The 12,137-nt window shown below is 27.6% G+C and overlaps 1 protein-coding gene across 1 annotated transcript; it reads left to right on the top strand.

Annotated features, from left to right (window-relative positions):
- The first annotated feature begins 1,133 nt into the window (after positions 1-1,133).
- LOC113551844 (histidine-rich glycoprotein-like) lies at positions 1,134-3,680 on the top strand. The gene is made up of 2 exons (XM_026954377.1): positions 1,134-1,292; positions 2,968-3,680. Exons 1-2 carry the CDS (start codon positions 1,281-1,283, stop codon positions 3,427-3,429), a joined length of 474 nt encoding a protein of 157 aa, XP_026810178.1. The 5' UTR covers positions 1,134-1,280; the 3' UTR covers positions 3,430-3,680.
- The last annotated feature ends 8,457 nt before the right edge of the window (positions 3,681-12,137 follow it).

Raw genomic sequence — 12,137 nt, 5'->3', positions numbered from 1 at the left:
CTACGCGAGCTTCATTGAATAAAATATAAATAATAATATGGGAGTTCCTTATCGAGTGTAGTATACAAGTCTGTGATTTGCGCCAACTACAACTTTAATATAAATTACCATGGATATTGGATAGTATCTTAGAAGAATTCGATTAGAACCATTTTCAATTACTATTGGCACACCATAATACCGGCATAATAAAATATTATTATTACGATGTTATTATTACAACCGTTGTTATTCACACGCGGATGTAAGTTTACCTATAGTAATTTATGCACATATAAATTAAATTGGGTAAACTCTTAGTTTTTTTTGCCGAAATTATCACGAAGGTCGTTGAATGGATGGACGATGACGCGAGAAGTTAAATTATATGATTGATACAATATAATATAATAATATTATTAATATTATTTCAATAGTATGATGCGATATGTACCTAATGATCGCAACAATAGAATCGTTATTTTTTTTCTGTTTTTTGATCTCATAATTGTAAAGTCCACCACCACTGTAAATAGTATATATTATACATTATACAATATGCATATTATATTGTAACAACATATATTACTGGTATACACTTTTTTATGTCGACCTAAATCAATTATCACTACAGATCTTCGACCTTTGCATATGCCATAGACTGTGTGTGTGTGTGTATTTTGAAACAGAGAGAGAGAGAGAGTGTGTGAGAGGGAGAGAGAGAGGGAGTGATCGCTAGCTATCGATCAGCCGGAAAAACCAAAAATACGTATACGCCTCTGGGTCTATAAATTAAAAAATATTATCTTGGTATTAATTATTATAATAACCATTAATAATAACGCAACGTGTAAATAATGACGATATTAATATATTATTATCGTAGTCTTTGTGTACAACATAACAACTGCAGACCAGTTTTGGTGATGACCGCCGCAAAAACCACCACCACCACCTCCACTACCTCATCGTCATCATCACTACCACGGTCACGATATATATACATATAGTTAAAAAATACATACACATTTATCGCGATAAAAGCTTGGATGCATTGTAGGCGTTACCGTACTAGATTTACCTCGGCCGATCATTAAAATCATGATACACAACAATTATAATAATACGTATATGATTATTATTCATATGCTCGCGCGTGCGAAAAGCCCGTCCGCGGGCTTCGTTTATAAGACGGTGCACGTCCGACGAACGATCACAGTCGCAACTCGAAGATTACTTACAGTCTTCGAACGTCCGTTAAACTCGTCTTGCAAAAATACACAACCTAACCACTCGCCAACATGAACCGTCTGGTAACTATAATATCTATACATTTTAAGTTATATCGTTACTGGCAACACATCCTTTTTTACGTCGTGTTAATACCTAACGCGTATAATATGATTTTAGGTGAAAATATTCGAAATATTATTGTAATGACACGACTATATTTTGAACTCGTACTTATGGAAATTCGTATCGTATAAAATATCATACATGTCAATAGTTCGTAATATAGTTGAATGTTTTTATTTAAATTATTATTATTACATAATATAGGTAATATTAAAATATCTTAAAAATCTCTAAATGCCCTTAGAATGGTTTTTAATATCACTCTATAGTTTCGTATAAGCCATATTTCACTAATTTAAGAACAAATCAACTACTTAATAAGTTTTTAATTTTTTTTTTTTATGTTTTAAATAATTTTTCTTTTTGTTCGATTTTTGTCGTCCAGCGATATGCCTCCTGGGGAGATCTAGTCGAGGATACTTTCCGCTTAGCATTCTGTCTTTGTTATTAATTCGTGTTCCACTACATTTAATGAGCATACAACGTGTAAAATTACACATTTTTACCTTTAGTACCTACCAATATTATATAACTATTTACATAATAAAATATAAAGTAAGTTAAGCTTAAATATCCTACGATTCTCTTATTAAACAGATAAATAAACTCTTTTCTCGACCATTTCAGTTTTGTACAATATTTTTAAACTATAAATGAATATTGTGGTACCTATCAAAATATAGTCATTGAAAAAAAAATTGTTTATCATCATGTTTTTAGCGTTTTATTTAAATCTAAAATTAATATATTTATTATAGTTATTTCATTATGTAAAAGACTTTTATTCTCTAATAACAATTTTACTAACGGGATTATGTATAACATACTATTATTATTATTAATAACAATAATATTCAAAGTTTAGTGTAATACCTAAATTTTTTTTTCAATGCCTATTATTATTATATTATATAACATTTATATTCAATTAGTTATTATTGTTTTAAATTTACTCCCGACAAAGAAAAAATAACATTTTTCAGAAAAAAATTTAATTATTTTAATACATTTATACTTAGCAAATTATTATACTTAAAAACTACAACATTACTATCGTTATCGATTATATACTTCAAAATAATTCTAGTAATTGACTTTATACTACCAGTTTTTTTAAATAAGATCTAAATATTTTCTTTTTTTTAAATATTTATAATACTTTATATACGTGATTTGAAATAAAATTAAAAAAATATAACATAAAACATAATTATGTAGTTAATTACCTATTAATTTCTCTTAAATCCAATGAATGATAGTTTTTTTCTTTCATTGTTTAGTTATCACACAATCTATATATATATATATATATATATCGATGCAATTTCTGTAACTACTAAGGCTAATTATATTATAATATTATTGTTTTTATTTAACTATCACAATCATAATTGATTTTTATCAGTATAGTTTTTTCTATCTAATTGATAAAACAGTTTATCATTTAGTTTCTGATGTTATTGTTACACGGTGATTTTTTTTGGTTTACTAATATTTGAAAAAACAACTTAGGTACCATAAAATATAGACACCAACACACCTATTATATTAATTTATTACTTATAAGTAGATGTAACTATTAGGTAGGTATTGATTGACTTGTGATTTAAATGAATTTTTCGTATTTTCTAGTCAATTGTATTGGTTATCGCATTGGTCGGTTACTCACTGGGTACACCGTACCCAGGATACGGTGGAAATTCACACGGACAACAAAGTCACGGTGGACACAGTGGTGAATACCAAGAGAGCGGACACCACGGTGGATACCAAGAGGGCGGCCACCACGGTGGACACCAAGAGAGCGGCCATCACGGTGGACACCAAGAGAGTGGCCACCACGGTGAACACCAAGAGAGCGGCCACCACGGTGGACACCAAGAGAGCAGCCACCACGGTGGACACCATGAGAGCAGCCACCACGGTGGACACCATGAGAGCAACCACCACGGTGAACACGGACATCAGCAACATCATGGTGGTTATGGACACGGCAGTCACGGCTCATATCACGGCTCACCTTATGGTCACGGCAGCGGTAGTCATGGAAACCATGGTTCACATCATCACGGACACGGTGGCGGTCACTACTAAAACTTAAGTCACAAAACTTCAATGCCATCTCCTTTATCATATTATACTACGTCACCATTTTCTGAGGTGTACGACTAAAAAGTCATAATACAATTGTCGACTCTTTATAGTATTTATTCCATCACTATTTATTCTTCAATTGTACATTTTGTTATAATATTGTACCTAAATAATATAAAATTTCTATTTGTAAACATTTTATTAAAATGATATTACATAACTGAATAAAAATGTTTTCTATAGAAACAATAGTAATTTGTATTTGCATAATAATTAATAGTTAACCTTCTCGATCACAAAAATAGATATAATATGTGATGGTAAAATAAATAGGATTCGTGTTATTCGTTGACGATACGATATACATGATAATTATACAATCAGTTACTCGTGAATCAGATCAAGTAAGTGAATATTATAGAGTCATACACAATAAGAATGTAGTATTATATTTTTTTTAGTACGTCTGCATATAGGATATCGTTTATGCGATGACTTTTACAACTATCGTTATACCTGTGAAATATTAAAATTGTAGGCATCCATTTTAAAATAAATATATTTAGTTTAATTTTATTGGTATATTGTCGTACATACCTAAATTATATAGTGTTTTATAGTATTGGGTTAATTATATTACTCGTCACTCACCCAAACAAAATTGTAATGAAATCACTTCACATTTCAATTTGAAAAGTAAAAGAGTATAACTTCTCGTTACAAAAAAAAAAACAATTAATAATAGTATATAATCATATTAATTAAACCTATAAATCTATTGTACTATAATATTGTATTTTACTGTATTATCTCACACTATATTGGATTTGTCTTGTGACGTTCATTAAAATAAAATATTATTAATTCATAACTTTTCTTGTCGAGTTCAAACGGTTGAAAACTTATAGCGCCGGTGTTTTAAAACAGCTATATATTTACATAAACAAATAAATTATAAATGTAGAGACGCATTTTGACATGCACCAAAAATTTTGGTGAATATTGACATGACAATAAGTGAAAAATACCAGTGTTTAGTAATATTTTTTATATTTAAAGACAAACACAAACATAGTAAATTATTGTCAATTATAAATATTTTTTTATACTTTAATATTATATGTTACAACAAGACAAGCTGTCGTGGTATTTTGAGTTGCAAAGTAACCAGGCGCTTTTGCAACTACACTTTTTGATATATTATATTTAGCTTTGCAATTATATCTCAGGAAACCTTGTCCACCAATTATTGTATTTCTTTTGTAATTCGTTGACCATGCGTATCTGTCCTCTATGGCCTAATTTGACATGAATATCTCTTGAAATGTCGTACACATCATCATTTTTCATATGATAGATGATTTTAGACTCGTTTCCATACAACAGGATAATGAGTTTGTAGCAAAAAATTATTTCTAGGACGTCATACCGTTTCAACAGTGTACGTATAGCTCTGTGTTTGGTTTTTTTGCCTTTAAACTTTAACACTTCACTCACACATTTATCGTATTTTTCTTCATTCAAAAAACAGGAATTGCTTTCTTGTTTTTATTTGTTGTTTGTTGTATTTATTATAAGATACTTTTTTTTTATTTTCCATCTAACTGATATTTATATAAAGTTAACGATATTATTATGCTGTACGAACATTGAATGAGTATAATACACGTCACCAAAACAAGTCTGCGTCGCGGAATAGAAATAATTAGGACATAATTCATGGATATTGATTGTTGACATTCACCGAAACATGGTGGTCAATCTTGTCATTCACTGGTAAATATCGGTGTATTGCTATTTTTTGAGGAAATGTAAACATTTACCAAAAATGCCGGTGCATGTCAACATTCACTAATTTATAGTCATTTACCTTAACATAAATACTGAATTTATATTATAACCAAAGTTAAAAGACGTGTTTGTACAATAATTATACCTAATAGTTAATACATATAAAAAGTTGATAATACCAATCCACGAGTACTATGTATTTATAGGAAACGTTGTGTGTTTTTAGAGATTAACTAATAATAAATGTAATTAACATTATTTACAGCACAAGTTGATACGCCGAAAACACTGTAAAATAAATTGTGAAAGCTAAAATTGAATATACGTATTCTCAATACTCCTATTATAAACGTAATATTATTTTTTTAATTTTTTTATGACTATATAGAAATCCAAACGGTAACACGTTATATTAAAGGAACTACTTATTAAAAGTTATTTCCATTACATTTTCGTTACTTAGAAACAATTCTAACCAAATTATGTAGCGCCTTATTAGTAATAAAGTAATTCCGTTACGTTTACTACACAATACTGGTGCTTTACTATAATATTTTTTCATATAAGATAACGGTTGTCTGAAATAGCCTTTATTGATTTTTCATATACATATTTCTGGTAAAAATGTATTCACGGACGAATTAATCAATAAGTGACTATAGTAGTAAAGGCTTACACTTTAAGTGATTAGTAAAGTTCTACGTACAGATAGATTTTCAAGTTAAATTAATATTATAATTCAATCTATTTGAGAAAGATTAAAAATTATAAGATAGTATTATTTATTATTTTTTTTTACCTATATATTTTTGAATTTGTTGAACATTTTAGTTCGGGTTCAATTTAAAATTTGAATAGTTCGCATGATGGAGGTGCCAAAAATATAGTGTCAAACGTTGTCATTAATGGTTAGTACCTACTGACGTACTTCATTTATTACTGGTAGGCTTAATATGTATAGATTCCTATTTGTAGTAGGGTTGCAATGAGTAATAAAAATGTATGTAAAATATTATGCAGTATTGTCATGTATATTTAATTTTTGAAATTTTTCGCAAAATATTTTCATCATTATAGATCAATATGAATTATTTTAATATTCATAATAATATAATATTACTAATATAATTGTTTATAAATATGATTCATAATCATGAATGCTTATTAATTAGAATACTATAATGTTTCACTGAATACAAAATATTATTGTATAAACGTATTTATGTATATAAATACATCATCGTCTAAACTCTACACAATGGAAATCAAAGCAAAAAACAAAACCGTAGATAATACTATATTTTTTTTTCTTACGAAGTTCAAGGTTACAGCAGATAGTCGTGAATTTATAAGACTCCACGTAGTAGCTAGCTAAACATGAATCGAAAACACGTTTTATTCCTATATGTACACTGTACATATGTACATTTTATTTAGACGGGTGACATAGTAATATTGATATACAAATACACACAGCACAAACGTTTAAAATGTTATAACTAAAGGTCGGATTTATATTCTTTTGAAATTTCTTAAATATGATGCTTATAAATCATTAAAAATAGGAAATATATTATTCTTTTAAAATATCAGATAAAATATGATGTTTTATATACTTAAAAACGCAAAATATTCTTTTAATATTCTGTAAAATGAAAAAAAATTATTTACTTTATTCAGTTTAAGTTTATTTTATTTTATTACAATGAAAATTAATTGGTACATAAATGATATGTAAATATGTAATATAATTTAATTAATTATTTTCTTTGGAAAAATATTTACAAAAATAATAATATTGTTTTTTATTCTCAAATATTCTTTAATATATTGAATATTTTATAACTCTTTGCATATGTTTTTTCAATGTAAAATAATTTTTTTTATGAATTCAATGTTTCATGAATCGTAAATATATCTTACTCCCATTCAACTGCATACACTAGAAAAAAATTTGAAATCATAAAAATCTGACCTCTAGTTATAACTTATTAATTATAATATCATATATTAATATTAACGTAAAAAATTTTTAGGATAAACATAAGAAGAACAATTCATTTATAGTATAGTGCTAAATATGTTATTAATTATGATGTATTACGTAGAAGCGTAAAATAATTATATAAGTACATACTTGTACATGCAAATACGCGTGGGAAGGCCATGGCCAAACGGTAGGGTTTTTTTAATCACAGCACGTTCAATTATCATTTTTATTGTTCAAATGTTTGATTTTTTTTGTGTACTTATTTATATGATATCTAGTAGCAAATATTTTGTAAGGTCGACGTTCTGTTCTGGTAAAGCGTATAAAGTGAAATACCAAATTTTCTCAATTATCTTGGGACTTATTAACTAAACTAACTAATTACAATAAGTTGTCAAATTTAATATTAATTAGTTTATCTTTTTATTGTATAATATGATATATTTCAGTGTAATTGTGCATAACATTTGGATTAAATTTCTTTTATAATATCGATGGAATTAGAATTAGTTTAGTACCGATGGAGTTTATATTATTTTCATAGGTAGGTAAAAAAATATCCACGTGAAATTTACATACTAGAAATTGGATTCTAAAATTGTTCAATATAGTACAATGAATTAAAAATTACATAGAGCTTAGTGTATCCAAAAAGTTGTATGATAACATTTTAAAACAGCTTAGTATAATTATGTCACCAAAATAAATAAATTATGCTTTGAATGTATTAATAATATTTAATGTTGTGCTTTCATAGCAGTTTTTTATTTTTATGATCATAAAATTAATTTATTATTTGATAAAAGTCCCAAGTCTTCCTCACCATGTCGAATTAATTTTAACTTTATCCATCCATGAGTTAATGTTGAAAACTAGAAAATTAAAAAAATACAAACATTTTCAACAGAAAAATATAGAATTTGAATTTTAACATGTAGATTCCTATTGGATGCTCTCCTGATATTTATACCATCGTCATTGTACTTGTTATATTATAAATCAAGTTCGTTTAACCTAACCTCCATTTGGGGGGAGGGGGCAGTCGCTTCCTTTCTGAGTCAATGATTATGAAAGGACACAGTTATTTGATGAAAAAATATAACACATATATAATCATATGTACTGCTACAGTATATTATATCATTTATTATTAATAAAAATTACTTCCAGTAACATATCGCTGATATTGAGTTTGTTGAGCTCGCTATTGTGTCTTTCAAAATTTTTTATTTCTATAAAATCTTCCAACAGTGGCAAACGGATCTTTACTAAGTTTCCCATTATTTTGAACACACAGTTTCATTATACGAACCTAGTCAGTCTAGAGTTGTTATACCTACCACGAAATACAACAACAAAACCGTTTTTTTATTTTTATTTTGCTGATATTTCATTTTAACATTAGGCACATTGTAGGCTTGCAGGATTTTCTTCACCAGATCGTATACTCTGTCCGGTTTACAAATGATGGTCACTGACAGAAACGGTGTCTTAAAGTACAAATACGACGTGGACAATAAAATGGTTTTGGTGAAACTTTTTTTTGTATATTAATCCAACGTGGAGAAAATTTTATCATACGGTTTTGCCTCTCAACTCGTACGGGATTTCTCAGCTTTTCCTTTTAGTATAGTTTTATAGCACGTTCAAAAACTTTAGTTGATCGGTAAATGACAATTATTAGATTTGTCAAGAATCTACAAAAATATATTAGCACCCAATAGGCTAGGTAAAAAATACATGTATGTTGTATGTATATGGTTTTAAATTTGATTTTAAATCTTAACATGTATTTTAATTTTTTTTTTTTTTTAAACTGTATCTATTCGTATTTTTAAATTTAAATTAAAAAATGTTTTTGTTTTGCTGTTTTGACTACCTACTTTAAATATTTTAATTTTTTTCTTTTGATACACATGCCGAGACCTAGTTACAAATTTATGTCGATTAATAATTATTACTAAAGCCGGTTTCAAAATACAATGACGTATTACCGACATTTTTTTTACCTGTGTGTGTATAAATATATAATTAAATATATACTAAACACGACATGGTTTAAACACCCAGTAAAACTGCGTAATTTTATACTTACTACGAAAATAATGTTAAAAAAAAAAAACAATTTATTATAACAATTTACAATTTTAAAATATTCATAACTTGCTTTAAAATAAAAATATAATAAAACGCTTATGAAATGCCCTAGATAATGTTTTTAACTTTAAATTTTATAATAGGTCATTTCACTCTAATTTGAGAGATGGATATGGTTAAAGTCAATTTTGTGAACGTAAAATTTACTATGTTACGTGTGGGTTGGAGAGAGATAACAAATAGTACGCTGGCATCTTCTTAAAGCATCAAAATATCTGCTGTAAATATATGCGATTACTGTAAAGAAAGGCATCGTTCACCCTTGAAAAAGTTTTCAGTGTACAACTTTATATTGTAGGTTTATTATAAACGCATTTCATTGACATTTTGTTTCCAGCTCTTGTCTGACGATGATGTGTTTCTTTCACTGTAATTAAATAATAAATTTATTTTAAAATTCGTGTTTAGAAAAATAAACGAGCCCACTAAATCTTAATGTCGCTCAATCAGAATTGATGAACGTAGGTATTCTGTGATTAGTAATAAACGACGCTGTATGCTCGTCATCTGATAGATTTTTCGAATTTATCGGCCACAGTGTCCAATGATATTCCAAATAAGTGTCGATTTACAATTAAAAATTTGAGACGTGTGCACAACACATTTTCAAACAATCAGAAGGCCTCTTCAATCGAAGAAAAAAACGTCACTGAAGCATTCGATGTCTTTCAAAATCTCGATTATTTATTGACGGACATTATAACAAACATCGTAAACTACATGTACGAAGGAGATAATACTGTCGAAAGTGTGGCCCTCGTCTAATGGAAACGCACCGCCCAAAGCACCACAGACTGTCGGAAGTATTTCCGATAGAGGAGCGGATGCAGTTGTGGAAAAGTAGGACCGCTAGGCAACGCCGAACTCACTGTGAACAGCGTTTTGTCGGCTTTTTGATTGGCTTTTCGGTTGGCTTGATTGGTGTAACACACGCGTACAACTCGCTGCCCGCCAATAATGACGTTTTACTGCGGTGTGGCGCAGTGTCAAAAGCGCGTCGTATTGGGCTATGTGCACCCCATGCGAATAACGTCAGGAGCTTGGCCTCTTTAGCCGAAGATATCAGACAATACAACAGCGACGAAAGGACGGAGGGGATACGAGAAAGTGTGCGGACGGTGTCCGGTATACGCGTACAGAAGATATTGAAAAATTTAACACCAGTTTTAATAAATTATGGTCAGTATTACATTTAAAAATATTGAATCTAATGGTAAGTATACTAATCTTAAGAAAACCAATATACCAGTATATGACTTTATTTATTTTTTTTTGTTATTGAATGTAAAGGCTTCAATAAAAATGGTAATTATTACTGAAATCAAACAAATAAATATATAATAATATAGTTATAATAGCAGTTATAGTTTATAAATCTGTACATTAGGTATTAGTGTATTACAATTTTTTGAATATATTAGTTTTACGAAAGAATGGCTTTGGTATTGTTTAATAATTTATGTGATAATTTTCATAACTTTAAGGCTAAAGAATTTATTTCATACAAATGCCAATGAACTTTCATATTTTTAACATCTTGAACTAGATATACAATTAACTATACCTATCATTTAAATATTTGTTTTTAGTTCATTCAATGTTTTATCTGTAGCATTGACAAATGAAATAGTATGAGACTTATGAGAGTTGATCTTTTTGAAAATACTAGAAAAGAACCAATTTATAAAACTTATCGATTTAAATTCAGAAACAATAATTTTAGTTTTGTTGGATATTTATGCTAAAATGAGTGTCTGGTAGACTAATTAGATTTTTACATTTGATTAAATTTGAATAATATCAATTAGTAGCAATAAGTCATCAAAAAGTAATTATTATTACATTTACCTATAGTTTAGCCATATTATCATTATTTTTGATAATTACCTATATTCGTTATTGATTTTTATTTTAAAAAGATTAAAAATTATTATTTAAAAACATTATCATTGGTAAAAATAAAAAATAAAATTATTTAAAAATTATTTTTATGGTTGGTCAAGTTGAAGATAGTCTTCGCTTTGAACTTTGTACACTTAATTTATGAATCAATATTGGTATCATAACCATTTATGTAAAATGATAGAAAAAAAACTTTAATTTTCAAACCATCACAAGCCCCATGTTTTTTAAAACTATGACAATTTTTTGATATCTATCGATGGATATTTTATATCTATATCAATTTAGTAAATATCAAGGAATTTTTTTAAACAATTTTTTTTTTTAACAGTTTGACCAAAAAATTCATATTTTTGGTTTAAATTTAAGAATGATCCCGAAATAGAATCAATATATTTTATATTATAATTTTTTACTGATAACTTAATAAGGAATAATATTATCTTCATTAAAAAAATGTATGTTTAAGTTATGTTAATTACTGTGTTATTTTGTTCTTTAATTTTTAAAGTGTTAAATTGTTTTCCTTTTCTCCCTATTCTTATCATATACCTACCTATATACACAAATATTAAATACTTTAAGTTAACTTAATATTAAAATGTAAAATGTTTTTTTACAACTTATTTAAATATCTTAAATTTAAATATTGTGATTATTTAACAATCAATTATTATATTTTTGAAGATAGTTCTATAGGCATATAATTCATCGAGTATAATAATTCTACACAATCTTTAACCTAAAGGCCTAGATATAGTGTGATATTATATAATAATATGTATTGTATTATATTTTATCCGGATTTTATTAAAATATATAACCTAACCTAACCAGTAGCAACTAACCAGTCTACAATATGTTAAAT

This window comes from Rhopalosiphum maidis, chromosome 2 (genome assembly GCF_003676215.2).
Source record: "Rhopalosiphum maidis isolate BTI-1 chromosome 2, ASM367621v3, whole genome shotgun sequence".
Taxonomy (NCBI): Eukaryota; Metazoa; Arthropoda; class Insecta; order Hemiptera; family Aphididae; genus Rhopalosiphum; species Rhopalosiphum maidis.
Note: the sequence above shows the minus strand (reverse complement) of the source record. Positions and strands in the feature narration are given on the sequence as shown.